General features: G+C 52.7%; 1 protein-coding gene across 1 annotated transcript; it reads left to right on the top strand.

Annotated features, from left to right (window-relative positions):
* The first annotated feature begins 1,373 nt into the window (after window positions 1-1,373).
* Window positions 1,374-10,465, top strand: RPF1 (ribosome production factor 1 homolog). The gene is made up of 9 exons (XM_075321113.1): window positions 1,374-1,652; window positions 2,892-2,948; window positions 3,050-3,130; window positions 4,367-4,462; window positions 6,108-6,261; window positions 6,442-6,524; window positions 8,472-8,653; window positions 8,752-8,878; window positions 10,260-10,465. The coding sequence occupies exons 1-9, from the start codon at window positions 1,428-1,430 to the stop codon at window positions 10,299-10,301; spliced, it is 1,047 nt and encodes a 348-aa protein (XP_075177228.1). The 5' UTR covers window positions 1,374-1,427; the 3' UTR covers window positions 10,302-10,465.
* The last annotated feature ends 7,792 nt before the right edge of the window (window positions 10,466-18,257 follow it).

Below are 18,257 nucleotides of genomic sequence, written 5' to 3'. Positions count from 1 at the left end.
GGGGGCAGAGGCGGCTGAGCCCCCAGGACGTGAGCAGAGGAGGCAGAGGCGGCTGAGCCCCCAGGACGTGAGCAGAGGGGGCAGAGGCGGCTGAGCCCCCAGGACGTGAGCAGAGGGGGCAGAGGCGGCTGAGCCCCCAGAACATGAGCAGAGGGGGCAGAGGCGGCTGAGCCCCCAGGACGTGAGCAGAGGGGGCAGAGGCGGCTGAGCCCCCAGGACGTGAGCAGAGGAGGCAGAGGCGGCTGAGCCCCCAGGACGTGAGCAGAGGGGGCAGAGGTGGCTGAGCCCCCAGGACGTGAGCAGAGGGGGCAGAGGCGGCTGAGCCCCCAGGACGTGAGCAGAGGGGGCAGAGGCGGCTGAGCCCCCAGGACGTGAGCAGAGGGGGCAGAGGTGGCTGAGCCCCCAGGACGTGAGCAGAGGGGGCAGAGGCGGCTGAGCCCCCAGGACGTGAGCAGAGGAGGCAGAGGCGGCTGAGCCCCCAGGACGTGAGCAGAGGGGGCAGAGGCGGCTGAGCCCCCAGGACATGAGCAGAGGGGGCAGAGGCGGCTGAGCCCCCAGGACATGAGCAGAGGGGGCAGAGGCGGCTGAGCCCCCAGGACATGAGCAGAGGGGGCAGAGGCGGCTGAGCCCCCAGGACATGAGCAGAGGGGGCAGAGGCGGCTGAGCCCCCAGGACATGAGCAGAGGGGGCAGAGGCGGCTGAGCCCCCAGGACATGAGCAGAGGGGGCAGAGGCGGCTGAGCCCCCAGGACGTGAGCAGAGGGGGCAGAGGCGGCTGAGCCCCCAGAACATGAGCAGAGGGGGCAGAGGCGGCTGAGCCCCCAGGACGTGAGCAGAGGGGGCAGAGGCGGCTGAGCCCCCAGGACGTGAGCAGAGGGGGCAGAGGCGGCTGAGCCCCCAGGACGTGAGCAGAGGGGGCAGAGGCGGCTGAGCCCCCAGGACATGAGCAGAGGGGGCAGAGGCGGCTGAGCCCCCAGGACATGAGCAGAGGGGGCAGAGGCGGCTGAGCCCCCAGGACATGAGCAGAGGGGGCAGAGGCGGCTGAGCCCCCAGGACATGAGCAGAGGGGGCAGAGGCGGCTGAGCCCCCAGGACATGAGCAGAGGGGGCAGAGGCGGCTGAGCCCCCAGGACATGAGCAGAGGGGGCAGAGGCGGCTGAGCCCCCAGGACGTGAGCAGAGGGGGCAGAGGCGGCTGAGCCCCCAGAACATGAGCAGAGGGGGCAGAGGCGGCTGAGCCCCCAGGACGTGAGCAGAGGGGACAACAGGAGAAATCAGCACTCAGGATCTGCAAAGCAACAATTCTCAGTAGGCCTCGTCTCCATGACAACGAAGCGCGGAAGCGGAAGTGTCTCGTTTCTATGACAACAGTATTACTCGGAAGCGGAAGTACGTCAGCTTACCCCGGAAGAACGTTTCTCTGTTTCCACATGGCTGCAGGAAAGAGCTCCGGGACCGTGGAGAATAAAAAACGAAAGAAGAGTAAGAGCAAATCCCCGGAGGAGGGCAGCGATGCGGCGGGCGGCAGCGGGGAGCCCGGGCCCAGCGGCGGGGAGCGCACGGCCTCCTTCCCGCCCTCCTTCTCGGTGTCTGAGATCAAGAACAAGCAGCGCAGACACTTCATGTTCATGAAGCTGAAGATGGAGAAGCGGAAGGTGAGGAGCTGCTGCCCGCGACCAATCAGATCAGGGCTTCAGGTCTCTGCTCTGAGAGCTGTTCTCTGATTGGTTGTAGGAAGTGGTCGGTTGTCATGGCTACGGCTGGTGTGTGCTGTCTGTCAGACTATACTGCGGATATGGGGGTCACCTGCTGCCCCCCTTTTTGGCGGAATGTTGGGGGTATTCGTCAATAATGGGCCCGTACCAGCCGGAGGGAGGTGACGACATTGTGACTTATCCCTCGAAGTAACTGTGACGAACACAGCGCCCTCCGGTCTGAGGCGAGACCCCCTGTTATGTGTCCGCAGTAAATGCAGGTGGCCCCCTGTTATGTGGCTGCTATGAATACACGTGACCCCCTGTTATGTGGCCGCAGTAAATGCAGGTGGCCCCCTGTTATGTGGCTGCTATGAATACACGTGACCCCCTGTTATGTGGCCGCAGTAAATGCAGGTGACCTCCTATGACAGTATTGTGCTCGGCGCTGCCCCATGTCCAGTGTCTGTGGCTGTCACCTTGTGTTTGGGGGTCTCTCCTGTGTAATAATGGGCTGTGTGCACATTCACCAGCAGATGTGGCTGATTACTGAGGTCCACAGCTCTACATGGGGCACATTCTCTGCGCCTCTACATCATACATTTATTATATGGAGATGCGCGGTCGTCTTTCCCGCATACAGTTGGCGGCGCTCCGCTTGCTTTCTAGCCCGAGTGTCGTGACCTTGTACAGGAGTAAACTCTAACATTAGTGGTCAGGGGTGCGGCCGCTGCTGCCAGTCCCCAGGTTACTTACTGGACCCTGTACATTCGCTTCCCTGGTCCTGATCTCTGGATGTGATAAGGGATATTAGTAAATTGTATCCAAACTAACTTCTGTCTATATTTTTTTTTTTCTATTCGATGGGCACAGAAACGTCCTGCAGATCGGGGGGACCTGGAAGCTGAGACCTCCGCTCAGGAGGCAGAAGCGATCGCAGAGTATGGTGGGGGCTCGGTATACAGTCTCTGATCCAGGACCCCGACCTCCACCGATCTGAAGAGAGTTTCAGCGACCATCAAATATAAAACCCCAAAACATATAGGTTCAGCCACATGTCCACGCACACAGTCCGTTTGTCTTTTTCTTGCACATTGCCCCCACAATGATCTTCTCGGCTCCTGTGTTTGTAGCTGGTGTTGCTCATCACTTCGTCATTTTGCAGAGTTTCTCGGTGACGCTGCTGTCATTTTCTTGCAGGAGAAGCTCGCTCTGAGGAAGAAACGTAAGAAGGAGAGACAGGCGCTGGGGGACAAGGTACATTGTGAGCCCTCGGATCATATCGGGGAAGAAGTCGACTTTACTGGCATCAGCTATTCTGTATTCATCTCTTTGTATATATTTTTTTTCTTTTTTAGGCTCCACCAAAACCTGTTCCTAAAACCATAGAAAATCAGCGAGTCTATGACGAGACCACAGTGGATCCAGCGGACGAGGAGGTAAAAGCTGAGCGCGTTGTAATACATTGCTCCTTATCCGCCATTTCTCTTAGGTTACACAATGCAAAAAGAAAACGTCTTGCGTTCACAGTGGTGTAGCGACATGACATCATCTTAAAGGGAACCTGTCACCAGTTTTTTGCCCTAAAAGCTGCGGCCACCACCACCTGGCTCTTATACACAGCATTCTAACATACTGTATATAAATGCCCAGGCTGCTGTGTAGAACATAAAAAAACACTTAGAAGGTCGCTCCGATGCACAACGGTCGGCTGGGTGGCTCCGTTCTCCGGTGCTGGTGCCTCACCTTTCTGCCATCTTGGTCTTCCTTATTCTGAAGCCGCGGTGCATGACATATCATACGTCATACACACGCGCCGGCATTGAAGTCCTACGCAGGCGCACTTTGATCTTCCCTGCTCAGGGATTGTAGTGCGCCTGCACAGGACCTCTATGACGGCAAGTGTGTATGACGTAGGACGCGTCATGCACCGCGGCTTCAGAATAAGGAAGACCAAGGTGGCCGAAAGGTGAGGCGCCAGCACCGGAGAACGGAGCCACCCATCCGACTGTTGTGCATCGGAGCGACCTTCTAGGTGAGTATTATAAAGTGTTTTTTATGTTATACACAGCAGCCTGGGCTCTTATATACGGCATTCTAACATACTGTATATAAGAGCCCAGTGGTGGCCACAGCTTATAGGACAAAATACTGATGACAGGTTCCCTTTAAGTTATGTTCTTTGTCAGAAAAGTATATCTATCTCGGGCCTTCTTCACATTTCTATAGTGCAGGAGCATTTTAGCGCTTTTGTTATGGTTGAAGGTCCCAGTCCAACAGGTTTATGACCAAAATAAAGTGTCGGAGGATCCTTGACTGTGAGTTTGGGCTGATGCACCCACATTGCAGCCGTCTGAGGCCTTACCCCTTCCATATAGAGGAGGACACTCTGGGGGCTCCGATCTGATACTGGCTGGTTGTGGTACAGCGGATCTGTTACAGGAGTGGGTCCTCACTGAACCTCCCGTATTTCACCTTGTCCTATAGCTTTTTTTCTTGTATATTTGTAATGTAGTTTTGCAGATGAGATCAGATCCATCATCAATCTATACATGAAAGCTGCCCTTAGTGCTGTATCCAGAGATGAGCCCTGCAGTGATGTTTGTGTGTGTTGCTTTGTGGTCTCCAGGATTTCGTGCTTTGGTTATTGATTTCCTGCTCTCCTTTCATTCTAGGTGGCGTATGACGAAGCTACAGACGACTTTGCGTCTTATTTTAACAGAAGGACAACACCCAAAATCCTCATTACAACCTCTGACCGGCCCCGCGGTGTAAGCTGCTGCTGATTTCTCTATTATATATTTTTTGCACGTGAATGTCATGAAGATCAGTCTTGGGTTTATTCCGATATAAGGCATCTATGGCATACGTACAGGAGATGCCACAAATGTCTGGGAGATGCGGCTTCCACCCATGGGAACTGCACCTATGTCCTGATTGGGGTCCACATACCCCAGTTCTGTGATCAGATGGAAGAGGACAAGAGCGAAAGAGGTGGTGGCTCATGTGGAGAACGCTCTTCATTGTCTACTATGGGAGTTATGGAAATATAGTAAATGTGTAACTCCATTACCGAGGGTGCTTCGTCCCTGTGCGTCCATTTCTCTGTTTATTGCCCGCTTGCACTGAGACCGCATCCAGTAGGTTATGGGGTCTTGCTGGGACCTCAGTATCCTCCTTCTGGGGTCCTGCTTGGGACCTCAGTATCCTCCTTCTGGGGTCCTGCTTGGGACCTCAGTATCCTCCTTCTGGGGTCCTGCTTGGGACCTCAGTATCCTCCTTCTGGGGTCCTGCTTGGGACCTCAGTATCCTCCTTGTGGGGTCCTGCTTGGGACCTCTGTATCCTCCTTGTGGGGTGCTGGTGGGATCTCTGTATCCTCCTTGTGGGATCTCTGTATCCTCCTTGTGGGATCTCTGTATCCTCCTTGTGGGATCTCTGTATCCTCCTTGTGGGATCTCTGTATCCTCCTTGTGGGATCTCTGTATCCTCCTTGTGGGATCTCTGTATCCTCCTTGTGGGATCTCTGTATCCTCCTTGTGGGATCTCTGTATCCTCCTTGTGGGGGCCTGCCGGGACCTCCTTGTGGGGGCCTGCCGGGACCTCCTTGTGGGGGCCTGCCGGGACCTCCTTGTGGGGGCCTGCCGGGACCTCCTTGTGGGAGCCTGCCGGGACCTCCTTGTGGGGGCCTGCCGGGACCTCCTTGTGGGGGCCTGCCGGGACCTCCTTGTGGGGGCCTGCCGGGACCTCAGGATCCTCCTTGTGGGGGCCTGCCGGGACCTCAGGATCCTCCTTGTGGGGGCCTGCCGGGACCTCAGGATCCTCCTTGTGGGGGCCTGCCGGGACCTCAGGATCCTCCTTGTGGGGGCCTGCCGGGACCTCAGGATCCTCCTTGTGGGGGCCTGCTGGGACCTCAGGATCCTCCTTGTGGGGGCCTGCTGGGACCTCAGGATCCTCCTTGTGGGGGCCTGCTGGGACCTCAGGATCCTCCTTGTGGGGGCCTGCTGGGACCTCAGGATCCTCCTTGTGGGGGCCTGCTGGGACCTCAGGATCCTCCTTGTGGGGGCCTGCTGGGACCTCAGGATCCTCCTTGTGGGGGCCTGCTGGGACCTCAGGATCCTCCTTGTGGGGGCCTGCTGGGACCTCAGGATCCTTCTTGTGGGGGCCTGCTGGGACCTCAGGATCCTTCTTGTGGGGTCTTGCTGGGACCTCAGGATCCTTCTTGTGGGGTCTTGCTGGGACCTCAGGATCCTTCTTGTGGGGTCTTGCTGGGACCTCGGGATCCTTCTTGTGGGGTCTTGCTGGGACCTCGGGATCCTCCTTGTGGGGTCTTGCTGGGACCTCAGTATCCCAGTGTGTTTATTTCGGTGTGTGATTGTGATTAATGTTCTTAATTCTTCACATTTCTTCTCTTCCAGCGTACGGTGCGGTTTACCGAGCAGTTATCCTCCATTATACCCAACTCTCAGGTGTACTACAGGAGGGGTCTTGCCCTGAAGAAGATCATCCCGCAGTGTGTAGCCAGAGATTACACCGACCTCATTGTAATCAATGAAGATCGCAAGATTGCCAGTATCCTTTCCTACAATTCTCCCGTTTCATGTGCTTTGTCATAAACTAAATCTTTCCAGTGCCGAGTATCCCGTCCAACCACTTCCATCTCATGTTGGTAATTTTACACACTGTATAAGATAAAAGAGCTGAACCTGATAAGAGCTTTCTTCCTAGTTGTGTCCTTAACCCGCCGCTCAGATGGGCTGATCCTCAGTCATTTGCCCAATGGGCCGACGGCTCATTTCAAGATGAGTAACGTCCGTCTGCGCAAAGAAATCAAGGTGCGATTATCTGCCTGTACTTGCTTGAATATTAGATTGTACAAGATACTTAATTTATAGGGATGATCGAATACCTCAAATATTCGGCTTCGCGAATATTCGACGAATAGCGCACCACTATGCGGATATTCGATGCGCAATGTAAGTCTATGGGAAGCCCGAATAGTTGTTATTTGGGTTTCCCATAGACTTACATTGCGCATCGAATATTCACGAATAGCGGCAGCCTATTCGGCAAATATTCGCAAAGCCGAATATTTGAGGTATTCGATCTTCCCTATTAATTTATTAATATAAAAAAAAAAAATCCTGTGTTGTAATGATCAGTGGTCCTGGGGTGAATTCTCCATGAGCACGTTACCTTCATGGACGTCTGTCTGGTCCTCATGGCCTCCGCTGTTGCTCTGCTGTGTGGTATATGGCAGCAGTAGTGGGGACCTCTGCTGGTCATGTTCTGTAAGCGCCACCCCATTCTCTGCCTGAAAGTGTCAGCCGGGAAGGGACGTTTTCAGAAAAGGCTTATTTTTGTAGGTTATGACTATAGCAAAAGACATGGACCACACATCCAAAAATCATACATTGATCTAATGCCGCTAGCCAAAAATGTACAAAATTAAACATGAGACGCGTAGTTTAACATCCTGATGAGACTGAAGCCGCTGCCGCGTCATGGCAAACTTCTTAGTGGGTCCTCAACTCCTAACCTAAGTGGTGTGGTGACGGTGACCACGGACGATAGGGGAGCGTCCTAGAGTCCTGCAGCAAGACAAAGCCCCCGTGGCTCCAGGCCACCCCACAGCGACCATTCTGCAAGACAAAGCCCTCATGGCTCCAGGCCACCCCACAGCGACCATGCTGCAAGACAAAGCCCCCGTGGCTCCAGGCCACCCCACAGCGACCATGCTGCAACACAAAGCCCCCGTGGCTCCAGGCCACCCCACAGCGACCATTCTGCAAGACAAAGCCCTCATGGCTCCAGGCCATCCCACAGCAACCATGCTGCAAGACAAAGCCCCTGTGGCTCCAGGCCACCCCACAGCGACCATGCTGCAACACAAAGCCCCCATGGCTCCAGGCCACACCACCCCACAGCAACCATGCTGCAACACAAAGCCCCCGTGGCTCCAGGCCACACCACCCCACAGCAACCATGCTGCAAGACAAAGCCCCCGTGGCTCCAGGCCACCCCACAGCAACCATGCTGCAACACAAAGCCCCCGTGGCTCCAGGCCACCCCACAGCAACCATGCTGCAACACAAAGCCCCCGTGGCTCCAGGCCACCCCACAGCAACCATGCTGCAACACAAAGCCCCCGTGGCTCCAGGCCACCCCACAGCAACCATGCTGCAAGACAAAGCCCCCGTGGCTCCAGGCCACCCCACAGCAACCATGCTGCAACACAAAGCCCCCGTGGCTCCAGGCCACCCCACAGCAACCATGCTGCAACACAAAGCCCCCGTGGCTCCAGGCCACCCCACAGCAACCATGCTGCAACACAAAGCCCCCGTGGCTCCAGGCCACCCCACAGCAACCATGCTGCAACACAAAGCCCCCGTGGCTCCAGGCCACCCCACAGCAACCATGCTGCAACACAAAGCCCCCCATGGCTCCAGGCCACACCACCCCTCTCGCAGGCTCCTTACTTTTGGATGTGCGGTCCATGTCTTTTTCTACAGTTCCAGCTTATTTTTGGAGCTTCTTGTTACATCTGTTCACCAATACGTCACCAGTAAAAGCCGACGGTCGATGAATCTCTGCTGATTTCTCCATTCTATCCTATTGGTCTCTTCCGCCGTATGTTGGACGACCCGGACTTACAGAAGTTGCTCATTTCTATTTCTGTCTGAACTTATAAAAGCCGCTTCCCAATCTGTGGCATCATGGTCTCCACCTGCCCAGTCATCACCTGTATATAAAACCCTTGCATGTATCTCCTCTATCTACAGAGAAAAGGAAAGGAGCCCACGGAGCACAAGCCGGAGGTCATCCTCAACAACTTCACCACTCGCCTCGGCCACTCCATCGGGCGCATGTTTGCCTCTCTCTACCCACACGATCCCCAGTTTACAGGCCGGCAGGTAGCGACGTTCCACAACCAGCGGGATTACATCTTTTTCAGATATCACAGGTACTGTGTGTTTGCAGCGTCTCCGTGGGGCGGAGGGTGAAGACCCTGTGTAGGTCTAGTCTTGTAATGAGGCCGGGTCCATGTTGTTTCTTCTGCAGATACATTTTTAGGAGTGAAAAGAAAGTGGGAATTCAGGAGCTTGGACCTCGATTTACACTGAAGCTGAGATCTCTGCAGAAGGGAACGTTCGATTCAAAGTACGGAGAATACGAGTGGATCCATAAGGTGAGTCCGACGCCTGCTAATGGCTCCAGCCTTGTGTTATTTTCCTTTAGCTGCAGGAGAGCCACAAGTCCTGGTGTTATATGCAACCCCTAAACATCTGCATTTTGTAAACTCTTCTGTATCTCGTCAGGATTGTGTTTGCAGAGTCCGTGCTTATACTGTAAGGCCATGTGCGCACTAGAAATTTAGTTTTTCTCAAGGAAAATCCAGACCCTCTTAAAGAATCCTGCACCTGCGGTAAAAAAAACCGCATTGAAATCTGCATGCGGTTTTGCTGCGGTTTGGTGTGGATTTGGCACGGTTTTTCTGCCAGTTGGTCCCTGCGGATTTTTACCTTATCTATGGCAAAAACCGCAGGTACCTGTGGAAAAGAAGTGACATGCACATTTATTCCGCAGCGGAAATTCCGCAGGCATAAAAAAAATGCAGTGTGCGTACATTTTTTTTTTTTTTTTTTATATACCCATAGGTTTTGCTGGGGAATGACTGCAGAAATGTTAGACACATTTTCTGCAGCAAATCCACAGCGTGCGCACAGGGCCTAAGACTGCTTCTTCTGTTCTTCTGTGATGAGAATATTTACTATAAAGTGATTGTTCACTTCCATATATATATATATATATTTCAAAGACTCAGAATGGGTTAAAATATTAGAAGCAATAGTCTGCTCTGAAGCCCGCTGGCCTTGGGCTGATGTTGGACACATGACCCATCACTGCCTGTTGCCACTCAGCACTGCGGTCAGTTATTGGCTGCAGTGGTCCCGTTGTATAAGGATGAAGTCAATACGGGCCAGGATCATGTGAGTGTTCTCATTTATCCCATTCTAAAGGCCCTGTCACACACACAGATAAATCTTTGGCAGATCTGTGGTTGCAGTGAAATCATGGACATATTGTTCCATTTGTACACAGCCACAAACCTGGCACTGATTGTCCACAATTTCACTGCAACCACAGATCTGCTGCAGATTTATCTCTGTGTGTGACAGGGCCTTAAGAAACCCCCTCATATGACAATCGTCTGCCATTCCAGATTTATATGGAAACTCAGGGGTCTTTGCTTACGCAAAAGCTTCGCTGTTATGTCAGGCTTCACATCAGCAGTATTCTCCCGCAATGCCGTGATCCGGCACAAATACGTTTCACTTCAATGCATTTCCTATGGACTTGCGGTACGTTTCGGTCACATGGGGTTGCGTGCGTCATACACAACCACATGTGACCGGAACTTGCTGCGAGTTCATAGGAAATGCATTGAAGTGAAATACATTAGTGCCGGATCCGGCGTTACAGTAGAATACCGATTATGTGAAGCCCACCTAACTGAGCTGTACTAACATCGATTATCTTTAATATTGTCTCCTGTTCTCTGCCCTCAGCGACATGAAATGGACTCAAACAGAAGAAAATTCCACTTATAAGGAGACGTTTCAGCCTTTTCTCGGACCTGCAGGAATGTGTCGAAACATCTGGAGATTCCTCTGTAGCGTCCACTGGTGGAACTGAAAAACCCGAATATACAACACTCTGCTTTACAGCATGCTGCAAACTGTTGCATTCTGCCTGGACGTCTTTGGGGGGGGGGGGGGGGGTTACACACTTAGTGGAAAGTCCCGTGAGCTTTGTATCTGTCACAGCAGCGTTATCCCGATAGTCAGATATTGTCAAAGATCAGGATGTGTAATGAATCCAGCAAAACTGACTCCTGTCTGCAGGAGAGCGACCAAGAAATATATATATTTATATACGTGCAGTGTTGTGTTTTCTATCATGGACGTGGTCTCCTCTACCCAGAGGCTGGGGTAGTTATATTGGGGGAAGGTTTAGGCCGATATGGACAACCCCTTTAAAGCACCCAGTTGGAGCTATTGCATAGACACATGTACATGAAGTATGCAGATGAGTAAACTACTTCCACAATATACAGATCTGGGGGCCGGCACAAACAGGAACCATTATCTGATCATAAAGGGGAATTACGTGGCACAGGCCACGAAGCCATGGCTGCCTGCGCAGTTATCTGGGATCCCAAATACTAAAATTTGTATTCAGTTTTACTATTTTAGTCCAAGCAAAGAATTCAGAAACCGGCATAGAGCTTTTAAATATGGATTATCAAAGTCTACAAAATTTTTTCTTCTTCCTCCGTGCTATGGGCAAAGTCTACTGCTGCGCGTCCATGGCCGGATCCCATGAACGCAGCTCTAGCCTGCTCTGGGATTAGCGCAATTCACAAAAAAAAAATAGCCACAGTTCAGTAATAAAAACCTTAAATTTAATGGTTTCCCCATACATATTTGGGTAGTTATATATCTGTATCATTTAACACCTGTGTATTGGTGTATAGCCTGTATCAGCGCATTACGCAGCTCGTGGCCTCGCTCATCAGTCACAGGCCTGCTCTGTATAATTACAGTATCACCACATCTATAGGTTAGGGGTTTTTTTTTATATTTTTGCACCATAAAAACTAAAATAGTTGCCACCTGAGCAAGAGCTGATTGTTCTGCGAGACATGCTGTAATTATTTTGTTGGTGCGACTTTTTATTCCATTATTGTGAGTTATTTTGACCTTTTCACATTAAATGCTCTGCCGTTCTGATGTCATTTGCACCATATTTGTGTGTGTGTGACATTTAAAACCAAATCTGTCACCAGGTTTTTGCCACCTAATCTGAGAGCAGCATAATGTAGGGGCAGAGATTCTGATTCCAGCGATGGGTCACTTACTGGGCTGGTTAGGGTAGTTTTGATAATCACTGGTAATCAGCAGCAGATTATCATTACAGGACTATGGTGTGCTGAAGCCAGTCCAGCATATTCACGAGCTCTGTATAACTGCTAGATCTGCAGCAGAAGCCCAGTAAATGATACACCGCTGGAATCAGCAGAGGAGAGGGCAGACAGCTCAGTAAGTGACACAGCTGGACTCAACAGAAAGCTTAGTAAGGCTAGTTTCACACACCCGGCTTTTTGCCAGATTCGGCGCACGCCGGTACATTGTATACAGTACAGTGGCAGCGTGACAAGCTCCGGTCACATGCTGTCATGTGACTCGGAAGTTGTGGCGCTGCCACTGTAGTGTATACACTGTACTGGCGTGTGCCGAATCTGGCAAAAAGACGGATGTGTGAAACTAGCCTAAGTGACACATCACTGGAATCAGCAGAGGAGACACCAGACAGCTCAGTAAGTAACACATTGTTGAAATCAGCAGAAGAGATAGATCAGTAAGTGATACATCTCTGGAATCAGGGTCTCTGTCTCTATATTATGCTGCTCGCAGATGAGGGAGCAAACACCTGGAATCAGATTCACTTTACCTTGTCTAATGATGCACCAAGATGGTGGTGGAAACATACATTTATCATCCAGCGTAAACCACTGATAAATTTTGCACAATTTATTACTGGGCCAAACTGCACCCTGCGATGCTGCGAGCAGAGGCCACTGTGTGTGCAGCAATGAAACAGCACATGCAGATGGCCGCCTGCTGCATAGTGATGTGCGCAAGGTATACAGTCATAGGCTTCTCAAACGCCTTCACTAGAGCACTGGCCACTCAGACTGCAGCGGTGGCCGGTCACCTAGGCAACAAGAAAAAAAGTTTGTTCATTAAAAAGGAGTGTTAAAAAAAAGCCAATTTCAATCTTACCCATTAATGAGAGCGCAGCTAGATACATTTTTCTGGGAGGGGGAGAAAAAAAAAAAAAAAAAAAAAAAATAATATACTGCAGGATTTCATGTTTATGACAAAACTGTCCAGAATCACATCAGCCCTTGCCCCAAGGAAATACATTCCTCAAGATCAGGCACCTTCACCGGGCCCCGGCGGGTAAGGCTAGGTTCACACTTCCGTTTTGCATCAGTCACAATCCGTCGCCTTGAGGAATTATGGTATCCTGCAAAATATTTTGCAGGAATCCAGTTTTTCCCCCATAGACTTCTATTAGTGACAGATTGCGACTGATGATGCTGCGTTGCATCCGCTGCGTCGCGGTCAGTCTTTTTTTTTAACTGACCGCTAGGCAGGAGCAACGCAGCCTGTAACGTTTTTTGAGCAGCGCAATCCATAGGATTTTGCTGCGCATGCTCTCTCTCTGGCTGCCTGCACACGTAACCAGGATACACATCGGGTAACCAAGCAATGCGCTTTGGTTAGTTACCCGATATTTACAGTGGTTACGTGTGCAGCGCTAAGCGGTGTACACTGGTAACCAAGATAAATATCGGGTAACCAAGCAAAGTGCTTTGCTTTTAATTACCCGATATTTACCCTGAATACGCAGGGAGGCCGACACTTCCCCGCTCGGCTCCGTCCCCCTCCTGCACTCCGCATGTGTACACACTCACACTTTTCTTCAGCGCTCTATTGGGAGACCCAGACGATTGGGGTATAGCTACTGCCCTCCGGAGGCCACACAAAGCACTACACTAAAAAGTGCAAGGCCCCTCCCCTTCTGGCTATACACCCCCAGTGGGATCACTGGCTCACCAGTTTTCAAGCTTTGTGCGAAGGAGGTCAGACATCCACGCATAGCTCCACAGATTTTAGTCAGCAGTAGCTGCTGACTATTTCGGATGGAAGAAAAGAGGGCCCATATAGGGTTCCCAGCATGCTCCCTTCTCACCCGTTGATGGTGTTGTAAGGTTGAGGTACCTATTGCTGGTACAGAGGCTGGAGCCCCACATGCTGTTTTCCTTCCACATCCCCTTGTAGGGCTCTGTGGAAGTGGGATCCTGCCGGCCTCTAAGCTCTGACGCCGGGCTCCATCCACAGACCCATAGCACCTGATGGATATGGAGCAGGAGTACAATCAGGGACAAGGCCCTGCATCATACAGGTACTCTGTGTCCCCGGCAGGCACAGACACACTCCGGGCTGGCTGGGTGTTGTAGTGCGCCGGGGACCGTAACGTTGGAGTTAGTGTTCCTACAGTTTACTGGGGGACTTTGTGTTGTGGGAACGCAGCGCCGACCCCCACTGGACCGGGCGGCGCTGCTGTGACTTGTGGTGCGCCGGGGACACGCCGACCGCGCTTTTACGGCGGCGGCGTTTATAAATCCAGTCCCCGGCTTTTGCGGCCTAGCCCGCTTCGTTCCCGCCTCCACCCTGTCAATCAGGGTAGGGGAGAGACGCTGTTTCGCAGCAGCGACGAGGGCTGGAGCCTGATTTACATGCTCCAGCCCTCTCACTAGGCACAGAGGGAAGCAGGCTTCCCGCTCTTAGTCAGGAACGCCCAGGGCCCGCCCCCCCTCCTCTCCCAGGACGCCGGCAGCCATTACATGCAGTCTGGCTAGAGGAGGGACGCAAGGCTCTGGGAGACCTGGACTAGGGGGCTTTTGGAGACCACACACCCGCTCTTAAGCGGGCGGTAAGCGGGGCTGCTCTACCAGCAGGTTCCAAAGACCCCCATTGTGTGCAATGCTCAGATCCGGTGCTGCTTCGCCAGTCGGAGTCCGGAGAGGTAGTGACCCAGGCTGAGACGCTTGTAAGTCCTGCCCCGGTGTCAGGGACAGACTTTGCAGTTTTTGCTGATGGAATGTCTGTGACTATGACAAAAATCCTTGAAACTTTGCAATCCATGACTGGGGCTCAGTCTATGGACACGGCGAGGTCTCTGTCCTCTAATCCCCCTCAGTTGGAATTAATCCAGGCTGCAAGGGGGTCTCCGGCTTCCCAGGCTGAGTATTATGACTCAGATGATAGCCCCAGCCACCCTAAGCGAGCTCGCTGGGAAAGACCCTCAACGTCATCACACTGCTCAGGGTCTCAGCGCAATCAGTCGCCCTGTGATGCGTCTGAAGAGAGTGATCAGGAGTCTAATCCTGGAACCCCTCTCAATCTGGATACCCCGGATGGGGACGCCATGGTAAACGATCTTATCTCAGCCATCAATAGACTGTTGGATATTTCTCCCCCAGCTCCTTCTGCAGAGGAGGCAGCTGCAGAGCAGGAGAAGTTTCGTTTCCTCTATCCCAAGCGTAAATTGAGTGCTTTCTTGGATCACTCTGACTTCAGAGAGTCAATCCAGAAACACGACGCTCATCCAGAAAGGCGTTTCTCTAAACGTTCTAGGGATACACGTTATCCTTTTCCCCCTGATGTGGTCAAGCGCTGGACCCAGTGTCCAAAAGTAGACCCCCCGATTTCCAAACTTGCAGCTAGATCCATAGTTGCAGTGGAGGATGGCGCTTCACTTAAGGATGCCAATGACAGACAGATGGACCTTTGGTTAAAATCTGTCTATGAAGCTATCGGCGCGTCGTTTGCTCCAGCATTCGCAGCCGTATGGGCACTCCAAGCTATTTCAGCTGGTTTAGCAAAAGTGGATGCCATCATACATCCAGCAGTGCCACAAGTGGCGTCCCTTACCTCGCAGATGTCTGCGTTTGCGTCTTACGCTATCAATGACCAGCCGCACCTCAATGGCGTCCGCCAATTCTGTGGTTTTGCGCAGAGCCTTGTGGTTAAAGGACTGGAAAGCAGATGCTGGTTCCAAAAAATGTTTAACCAGCTTGCCTTTATCTAGAGATAGACTGTTTGGCGAGCCATTGGCTGACATCATTAAACAGTCCAAGGGTAAAGACTCTTCCTTACCCCAGCCCAGATCAAGCAAACCTCAGCAGAAAAAATGGCAGCAGAGGTTTCAGTCCTTTCGAGGTTCGGGCAAGACACAATTCTCCTCGTCCAAAGGGACTCAGAGGACGCAAAGAGTCTCAGATTCCTGGCGGGCTCACGCACGCCCCAAGAAAGCAAATGGAGGAGCCGCTTCCAAAGCGGCTACCTCATGACTTCCAGCCCCCCCCCTCCGCATCTCCGGTTGGGGGCAGGCTCTCCCGCTTTTCCGACATTTGGATGTCACAGGTCAAAGACCGGTGGGTGACAAACATTTTGTCTCGCGGGTACAGAATCGAGTTCAGTTCTCGTCCTCCAGCTCGGTTCTTCAGAACCTCCCCACATCCAGACCAAGCAGATGCCCTGCTGCAGGCGGTGGACTCCCTAAGAGCGGAAGGAGTAGTGGTTCCTGTACCGCCTCAGGAACAAGGGCGAGGGTTTTACTCCAATCTCTTTGTGGTTCCAAAAAAGGACGGCTCGTTCCGTCCTGTTCTGGATCTAAAGCTGCTCAACAAACATGTGCACGCCAGACGGTTCCGGATGGAAACCCTCCGCTCTGTCGTTGCCTCAATGTCTCAAGGAGACTTCCTTGCCTCAATAGACATCAAAGATGCTTATCTCCACGTGCCAATTGCTACAGAACATCAACGTTTTCTACGTTTTGTGATAGGAAACGATCATCTTCAGTTCGTAGCTCTGCCATTCGGTCTGGCGACAGCCCCCCGGGTCTTCACCAAGGTCATGGCGGCGGTGGTAGCAGTCTTGCACTCTCAGGGACACTCGGTGATCCCTTACCTAGACGATCTACTTGTCAAGGCACCCTCTCAAGAGGCATGCCAACTCAGTCTACATGCTACGCTGGAGACTCTACAGACGTTCGGATGGATCATCAACTTTCCAAAGTCGAATCTGTCACCGTCACAGTCGCTAACGTATCTTGGCATGGAGTTTCATACTCGAGCAGCGAGAGTGAAGCTTCCGCTGAACAAGCAGCGGTCCCTACAGACAGGGGTGCAATCCCTTCTTCAAGGCCAGTCGCACCCCTTACGGCGCCTCATGCACTTCCTCGGGAAGATGGTGGCAGCCATGGAAGCAGTTCCCTTTGCGCAGTTTCATCTGCGCCCACTTCAATGGGACATTCTCCGCCAATGGGACGGGAAGTCAACGTCCCTGGACAGGAAAGTCTCTCTTTCCCAGACGGCCAAGGACTCTCTACAATGGTGGCTCCTTCCCACCTCATTGTCTCAGGGAAGATCCTTCCTGCCCCCATCCTGGGCAGTGGTCACGACAGATGCGAGTCTGTCAGGGTGGGGAGCAGTGTTTCTCCACCACAGGGCCCAGGGGACGTGGACTCCGCAGGAGTCCACCCTTCAGATCAATGTTCTGGAAATCAGGGCAGTGTATCTTGCCCTACTGGCCTTCCAACAGTGGCTGGAAGGAAAGCAGATCCGAATCCAGTCGGACAACTCCACAGCGGTGGCATACATCAACCACCAAGGAGGGACGCGCAGTCGGCAAGCATTCCAAGAAGTCCGGCGCATTCTAATGTGGGTGGAGGACACAGCATCCACCATATCCGCGGTTCACATCCCAGGCGTAGAAAATTGGGAAGCAGACTTCCTCAGTCGCCAGGGCATGGACGCAGGGGAGTGGTCCCTCCACCCGGACGTGTTTCAGGAAATCTGTCGCCGATGGGGAGTGCCGGACGTCGACCTAATGGCGTCCCGGCACAACAACAAGGTCCCGGCATTCATGGCGAGGTCGCGCGATCAAAGAGCTCTGGCGGCAGACGCATTAGTTCAAGATTGGTCGCAGTTCCGGCTCCCATACGTCTTCCCACCTCTGGCACTCTTGCCCAGAGTGTTACGCAAGATCAGATCCGATTGCAGCCGCGTCATTCTCGTCGCCCCAGACTGGCCGAGGAGATCGTGGTATCCGGATCTGTGGCATCTCACGGTCGGTCGACCGTGGTCACTACCAGACCGACCAGACTTACTGTCCCAAGGGCCGTTTTTCCATCAGAATTCTGCGGCCCTGAACCTGACTGTGTGGCCATTGAGTCCTGGATCCTAGCGTCCGCAGGATTATCTCAAGGAGTCGTAGCCACAATGAGACAAGCTAGGAAGTCAACGTCTGCTAAGATCTACCACAGAACGTGGAAGATTTTCTTATCCTGGTGCTCTGCACAAGGAGTATCCCCTTGGCCATTTGCATTGCCCACCTTTCTTTCCTTCCTGCAATCGGGGTTGGAAAAGGGCTTGTCGCTCAGCTCCCTTAAAGGGCAAGTCTCGGCACTATCTGTGTTTTTTCAGAAGCGTCTAGCACGTCTTCCTAAGGTGCGCACGTTCCTACAGGGGGTCTGTCATATTGTGCCCCCGTACAAGCGGCCGTTAGATCCATGGGATCTGAACAGAGTACTAGTTGCTCTGCAAAAGCCGCCCTTCGAGCCTCTAAAGGACGTTTCCTTTTCTCGCCTGTCACAGAAAGTGGCGTTTCTCGTTGCGATCACATCGCTTCGGCGTGTGTCTGAGCTGGCAGCTCTGTCATCCAAGGCTCCCTTCCTGGTGTTCCACCAGGACAAGGTAGTGCTGCGCCCCATTCCGGAGTTTCTCCCTAAGGTCGTATCCTCGTTTCATCTTAATCAGGATATATCCTTGCCTTCCTTTTGTCCTCAGCCGGTTCACCGGTATGAGAAAGACTTACGTTTGCTAGATCTGGTGAGAGCACTCAGAATCTATATTTCTCGCACGGCGCCTA

This window comes from Anomaloglossus baeobatrachus, chromosome 8 (assembly GCF_048569485.1).
Source record: "Anomaloglossus baeobatrachus isolate aAnoBae1 chromosome 8, aAnoBae1.hap1, whole genome shotgun sequence".
Classification (NCBI taxonomy): Eukaryota; Metazoa; Chordata; class Amphibia; order Anura; family Aromobatidae; genus Anomaloglossus; species Anomaloglossus baeobatrachus.
Note: the sequence above shows the minus strand (reverse complement) of the source record. Positions and strands in the feature narration are given on the sequence as shown.

What these genes read in the sequence shown, in the direction of transcription:
- RPF1 (XM_075321113.1), top strand. Translation starts at nt 1,428, where the DNA reads ATGGCTGCAGGAAAGAGCTCCGGGACCGTGGAGAATAAAAAACGAAAG. An exon ending in GTCTGCGCAAAGAAATCAAG is followed by an intron (nt 6,525 to 8,471) that starts GTGCGATTATCT and finishes CTCTATCTACAG; the next exon opens with AGAAAAGGAAAGGAGCCCAC. An exon ending in AATACGAGTGGATCCATAAG is followed by an intron (nt 8,879 to 10,259) that starts GTGAGTCCGACG and finishes CTCTGCCCTCAG; the next exon opens with CGACATGAAATGGACTCAAA.